The sequence below is a fragment of the Cyprinodon tularosa genome, unplaced genomic scaffold (assembly GCF_016077235.1).
Source record: "Cyprinodon tularosa strain WSP-4 unplaced genomic scaffold, ASM1607723v1 ctg61, whole genome shotgun sequence".
NCBI lineage: Eukaryota > Metazoa > Chordata > Actinopteri > Cyprinodontiformes > Cyprinodontidae > Cyprinodon > Cyprinodon tularosa.
In genome coordinates this window covers 2,023,404-2,030,472 of record NW_024039352.1, presented here as the reverse complement: position 1 = coordinate 2,030,472, position 7,069 = coordinate 2,023,404, and the positions used below count along the sequence as shown (strand labels likewise).

The 7,069-nt window shown below is 35.2% G+C and overlaps 1 protein-coding gene across 1 annotated transcript; it reads right to left on the bottom strand.

Moving 5' to 3' along the window:
• Window positions 1-1,084: 1,084 nt before the first annotated feature.
• On the bottom strand, window positions 1,085-5,100 carry LOC119798116. Its single transcript, XM_038307459.1, has 5 exons — window positions 5,058-5,100; window positions 4,603-4,929; window positions 2,187-2,537; window positions 2,009-2,101; window positions 1,085-1,140 (listed from the first exon to the last, which is right to left on the bottom strand). Exons 1-5 carry the CDS (start codon window positions 5,098-5,100, stop codon window positions 1,085-1,087), a joined length of 870 nt encoding a protein of 289 aa, XP_038163387.1.
• Window positions 5,101-7,069: the final 1,969 nt, after the last annotated feature.

Sequence of the window (7,069 nt, the reverse complement as noted above, 5' to 3'; positions counted from 1 at the left end):
CAAAAGGTGGCCTGTCCAGTTGTTGTTCTGTAGACTTGTATTCATTGACTAAAATAGTTAATTTCAGCTTAGTTATAACATAAGAACAAACAGGTACTTTTAAACTGTCATAAAAAGTAAGTAAAAACATAAACATTCCTATTTTTTTAAGATAAAATCGCTCCATAACAAAGGGTTAAATTAGCACAAAATTGACTTACAAAACAGCAAACCAAAGATTAAACCAAATACATGAGGAAATAGGAAATCATATTACTTAAAAAGTACCTGTGAATAAACACTTTGAGCAATATTTTTCTTAATACATCTAATGGTTGCTTTGCTTCCTGGAAAGTGCAGTGCTGCATAGTCCAGGTCATTTCTATCTTCATCCTATGCAAAAAAAAAAAAAAAAAAAAAAAAAAACGAATTAAATTGAAGTCCCTAGAAACATCTTATGTCAATAAGAGATTCTTTTTGTTGTATATGAGTACATACGATATCTTCCTTTTGTCCAACATCGTGTCCATGGCTTGATTTTTTGCCTTAAACAAAATAACACATTTAATACATTTTTCCATAAGATTTGAAATAATCAGACTGAAACATTTCAAAAAGTAATAGTAAATCCAATATTACTTAATGATAAGTTTGCAACAAAAAGAATGTGGATTTTTATTTTATTTTTTAAGTCGTAGGGAGGCGGCTGCTCCAACGGTTGCAGTTCCGAATTCTCCCGAGTGAATAAAGTGAATGTGTTTGGTCCATTATCAAAAGAGCGGGATTGTTGTGGCGGAAGGTTCGCAAGCAAGTTTGGTTGTGGCTGGTATATCGGAAGCATCTTAATAACCAGTTAGCAAATAAGAGCTAGTAGGTTCCCAATGGGAAATTACATTGGGACCAAGTAGCCCTTAGAAATGACAATGTCAAGGATCGCTACGGACAGCGGAAACTTGCAAGATGAGGAGAGTTTTGTGTCGGATGTCGTGGATGCGTCTCCTCCGTCTTATATTTTTTATTTAAAGGAGGAAAGCGGGGATGAAGTTGTTGTGGAAGAGGACGCCAGGGCGGCTGAAGCTTTGTTTGGTGTAGAAGGCTTAGAGCCCTACATGTTTGAGTCCTTGCCTCGCAACTCTGACAGATCTGTTAGCTCTACGCCTGCTGAAGACACAGACGTCCATCCCCGTGAACACTGGGACGTAACTCAATGGTAAAGTAAATGATTCTTATTTCTACTGTTGCGTGTATTAGCTGCGACATATGAATCAAGATGCTATGACCGAAACTATTGATGGACGGATAACCATTGATATATGATTGACCAATTTAGGTGTACAAGCTGACATATAACTACCTAGCTTGCATAAAATAACGGGAAAAACCCCCACAGATTTTAAGACATGATTTTTTTTTAAATAGAATTTTCCAACTTTTGGGACAATATGGTCTGATAAAGAGCACATTTATATATATGTTTAAGCCAGAATGATTTGAAATTCAAATATGACTTCCCTATGACTTTGAACAAAAATACCTTGCTCATGAACAGTGAATCAATATACATGTTAAAAGGTTCAGAATTCTTACAGAACATTTACTGAACAAACATGATTTAAGTGATTGTCTCAGTGTTGCTCAACAAAATTTTAGTTCAGGAGCTCCACCAGGCTGCATATACTGTATAAACATATATATATGTATATATATATATATATATATATATATATATATATATATATATATATATATATATATATATATATATATATATATATATATATATATATATATATATATATATATATATATATATATATACATATATATATACAAAATCAGTGTCAGTATTTTGGTTAGTTAACATTTTTATTTATTATTACTTTGATAAATTTCAATTTAATTCATTGTCATCTGATTTTTTTGTCTTTAATGGAACAATATGTACTGTAAACACAAGCATAAAGCATTGACAATGAAATGACAGACAAAGAGAAGACCTTTAAGACTGAATTCAATGAATAACCCTCACCTTTAATCTGTATTGTAATATGTAAAATAACAGAAATAATCAAGCAAATTGTTAGAGTCACCAGTGTGATAAATGAAGAGTTGGAAGGTTCTTCTGGAAAAGAAACAAACAAAAAAAATTGTTTTAAGACATGTTTTAAATGAACATTTCAACTTGGGTAGAAAAACTAAAATCTTACCAACTCCAAGAGTAGTCCCATCACCAAATAATATTTCTCCACATGTGGCTAGGGCACAGTAGTATGTCCCAGTCTCAGAGATACTGACATTCTTAAAGAAGCTATAAACACATTTTCTATCATGTTTCTTCATACAAACATCCTGAGGCACTCCACTGGTGAAAACAATTTCTGGGTAAGAATTACTTGATCTGGCTCTAAACCAGAACACCTGGAGCTCTCCTGGACAAGTCTTGGTCTGAGAGCCAGACAGAATTGAACACTCCAGAGTTTCAGTATCTTCCACATTTACTGTATTTGTGGTTCTTGACCTCTGCACAATTGTGTAGTTTATTGTTTTCTTGATATTTCCTGTGTGGCACAAAGTAACATTAGAAACATGCAAAATAATACAATAGTGAAAAATTGTATTGTTTTTGTTTTTAAGAGAGAAAGTAGATTTGGGACTAGGTTTTCTTTTTTTTGTGTAATATACAATTCTCTTAATCTACACAGGAATAATTTTACCTCGGCTTTGCTTTCAAAAACAAACTACCCCTGCAATGTATTGTTATATTTGTTGTCTTCAAAAAATATTATGGTACTTAGAGTGAAGAGTTTTCTACAAAAATTATCTTTAAAAGAAAATGTAAAAGGGATCATAAAAAAAACTGAAAATATTTTAACTTCTTAATAACCAAAACATTGCATTAACTGCTTTTAAGTATTTCTAGGGGTGTTAGTATCGGATATTGGTACAAAATTACATGGGTCGATTGTTTTTATACCTTTTGTTGTTTACTATGATTCTCTGTTTTAGTAATATCACTTGATCAAGCCTTTTCTAACATTCTATTATACAAAATAAGTAAAAAATAATGTTTGCATTCCTAATGCTAATGTAGTTTTGGGTCAATATTGGTATTTGTTAATTCTAAAAGCTGGAATATTGGTATCCTATCAGAAATGAAAAGGTTGCTTTGGGACATCCTTGGTTGTTTCCACTGGTATTTTTATCATAAGAGTGCTGACAAATTTTGTAGCAGATTTAAGTTAGGATTTTGCTTAGGGCTGGACGATATAGGAAAAAAGCTGATTGATAAAAAAAAAAATGCATATTGATCGATATCGATAATTATTGAAAAGATTTGAAACCATATTTTATGTGCAGCTCTGCCTGGACATTTTATGATATTGCTAAATTATTTGATTTTAATAAAGAACACAAATAAAATCTATATAATCTATATTTAACCAACTTTTTTAACCATAACAGAATTGTTTTAAAGAAAAATATCTTAAGAGACCTGAGTTATGTTATTAAATACTGACAAAGAATAAACTAAAGTGACCAGAAAAGTGACAAAAATAAATATAACAAATAAATAAATAGAATACCCTATTTGGGTGGGAATAGTACACCACCAGCTTGTGGTAATTAAAAGATTGTAGGACTAGGCTACCATGTAAACCCCACTCAACAAGAACAAAAACCAACTAAAACCAAACAAAAATCAACTCACCCTTTAGCCTAGTATTTCTATGGGGTATTTTTTCTCACCCCTATTCTTCTAGAGGTGTTGTGGCACCTCGTTATGGTTCAGCTTAGTTTCCTGCTTTAACCTGAGTTATTACTTTGAAGTTGCTGGCCCCTCAGCATTTTTCTCTTAACTGTAAGAACTACGTGGGAAACTGCCCAGAACTGAATAAATAAATAAATAAATATATATATATATATATATATATATATATATATATATATATTCAGTTCTGGGCAGTTTCCCACTTAGTATTTTTCATTTTTTTCCCCAAAATTCCCAAAGATTCCTTGGAGGAGAGCCGCGGCGGGGCCTACACAGCTCGTACTCCTGTGGGTGTGAGCGGCTGAGATGATAAAAAAAAAAAATTTGGTTGTGTTATCAGACTTGGTTCCCTACACATTTTACAGATGACTGTGGTTTGTTTTTTGTCCGACTTGCCATGACCGAAATACTGCCAAACTGGCGAACTACAAAAACCCTTCTTTGGAACAATTTCCTCTGCCTCTCCTTGCTGCGACATCTTCATGTGCTCTGTGTTGTGGTTTGAGAGGGCGGCGCTTTGTCACGGCGTGCCTGGGTCCGCGATTGCGATTGGTTAGGAGGAAGTAGTGACTAGCATAAACCTACATTATAGGCTACAATGAGAAGGAAGGAAAACTGCGTTTTTTATCGACCCTCTTTTTTTCTATTGCGCCACACGTCTATCGATCGATATATCGTTATTGAATTATCGCCCAGCCCTAATTTTGTTTAAACCTCTTCAAACGGTTAATTTAAGTTTCAGTCAGAATAAACACTATGATTAGATAAAAAAATAAAAATAAAAAAAAACTCCCAGGTATTTAGGACTAGACTGTTAAAACAAGGCGGGAGTAGAAAAAAAAGAACATATATACCTCTCAGTGACAAATAGGTTCCACTCCACGTATTCTCAGTCCAATCAAGGACTGCACAGTGATACATTCCCTCATCTTCTTCAGTGGTCCTCAAAATTGTGAGATTACTGACTTTCTCTAAATACGTTATCTCCAGTCTTGAGGCTAAAACCCCTGGTCCATATTTAGGGGCTGTGTTTTTTCGCAGCATTGTGATCACCCTCAGAGTATCTCCAGTACTCTGCTTGTACCAGTGAATACTTTTAATTCCCAACCATTCTTTTGGTAAATCACATGTCAAGGTTGCAGGTTCACCAAGAGTTACTGTGATCACTGGAACCAATGTGCCTTTATAAGAACAGATTTAGAAGTAGAAATAAAGTTACAGTGCAGTGCAATAAGGCATAAAGGTAAATATTACTAACAAAACATTAAGTAGACTTGTAAATAAGATATATTTATCAAGTAGAACTTACGTCCTTGATGAACAAGAAGCAGTGTGACCCAGAGGAGAATCATCTTCACAGTGTCTTCATTTGGACACTTGTTTATCTTTAAGTAAAAAAGGAGGTGTGGTAATCGAGAAGTCTATGCATCTGATTGGTTAGCGCTAAATATACTCTGTCTTACTCACCCCTTGAGTAAAAGCGCTTTTGCTCAATAATATTATTTTATAAAATAACAGACAAAGAAACTCTATTAGAATACTATAGTACATATACTTTATACAATAATGTTCTGTAACTCTTTTTTTCCTTTGAGCAGTACTATTACAAAAGACATTTTCTTATGGGGTTTTTTCAGTGATGGGAGTAACGGCATTGAAACTCAGTAATGCCGTTACCTTTTTTTTAGTAACAAGTAATCTAACTAATAACTTTGACTGTAACTACAACGCAGTTACCATTGCTGACACCCCGTTACGGCACGTTACTCAGGTCACATACAGGTGCTGGTCATAAAATTAGAATATCATGAAAAAGTAGATTGATTTCAGTAATTCCATTTAAAAAGTGAAACTTGTATATTATATTCATACATTACATACAAACTCATATATTTCAGATGTTTATTTTGTTTAATTTTGATGATTACAAATGACAACAAATGAAAATCTCAAATTCATCATATCAGAAAATTAGAATATTGTGAAAAGGTTCAAAATTGATGGCCCCTGGTGCCACACTCTAATCAGCTAATTAACTCAAACCACCTGCAAAAGCCTTTAAATGAGCTTTCAGTCTAGTTCTATAGGCTACACAATCATGGGGAAGACTGCTGACTTGACAGTTGTCCAAAAGACGACCATCGACACCTTGCACAAGGAGGGCAAGACACAAAAGGTCATCGCTAAAGAGGCTGGCTGTTCACAGAGCTCAGTGTCCAAGCACATTAATAGAGAGGCGAAGGGAAGGAAAAGATGTGGTCGAAAAAAGTGTACAAGCAAGAGAGATAACCGCACCCTGGAGAGGATTGTGAAACAAAACCCCTTCAAAAATGTGGGGGAGATTCACAAAGAGTGGACTGCAGCTGGAGTGAGTGCTTCAAGAACCACCACACACAGACGTATGAAAGACATGGGTTTCTGCTGTCGCATTCCTTGTGTCAAGCCACTCTTGAACCACAGACAGCGTCAGAAGCGTCTAAAGAGAAACAGGACTGGACTGCTGGTGAGTGGTCCAAAGTCATGTTCTCTGATGAAAGTAAATTTTGCATTTCCTTTGGAAATCAAGGTCCCAGAGTCTGGAGGAAAAGAAGAGAGGCATTTCATCCACGTTGCTTGAAGTCCAGTGTAAAGTTTCCACAGTCAGTGATGGTTTGGGGTGCCATGTCATCTGCTGGTGTTGGTCCATTGTGTTTTCTGAGGTCCAGGGTCAACGCAGCCACATACCAGGAAGTTTTAGAGCACTTCATGCTTCCTGCAGCTGACCAACTTTTTGGAGATGCAGATTTCATTTTCCAACAGGACTTGGCACCTGCACACAGTGCCAAAGCTACCAGTACCTGGTGGAAGGACCATGGTATCCCTGTTCTTAATTGGCCAGCAAACTCTCCTGACCTTAACCCCATAGAAAATCTATGGGGTATTGTGAAGAAGAAGATGCAATACACCAGACCCAACAATTCAGAAGAGCTAAAAGCCACTATTAGAGCAACCTGGGCTATCATAACACCTGAGCAGTGCCACAGACTGATCGACTCCATGCCACGCCGCATTGCTGCAGTAATACAGGCCAAAGGAGGCCCAACTAAATACTGAGTGCTGTACATGCTCATACTTTTCATGTTCATACTTTTCAGTTGGCCAACATTTCTATAAATCCTTTGTTTTTATTGGTCTTCAGTAATATTCTAATTTTCTGATATGATGAATTTGAGATTTTCATTTGTTGTCATTTGTAATCATCAAAATTAAACAAAATAAACATCTGAAATATATGAGTTTGTATGTAATGTATGAATATAATATACAAGTTTCACTTTTTGA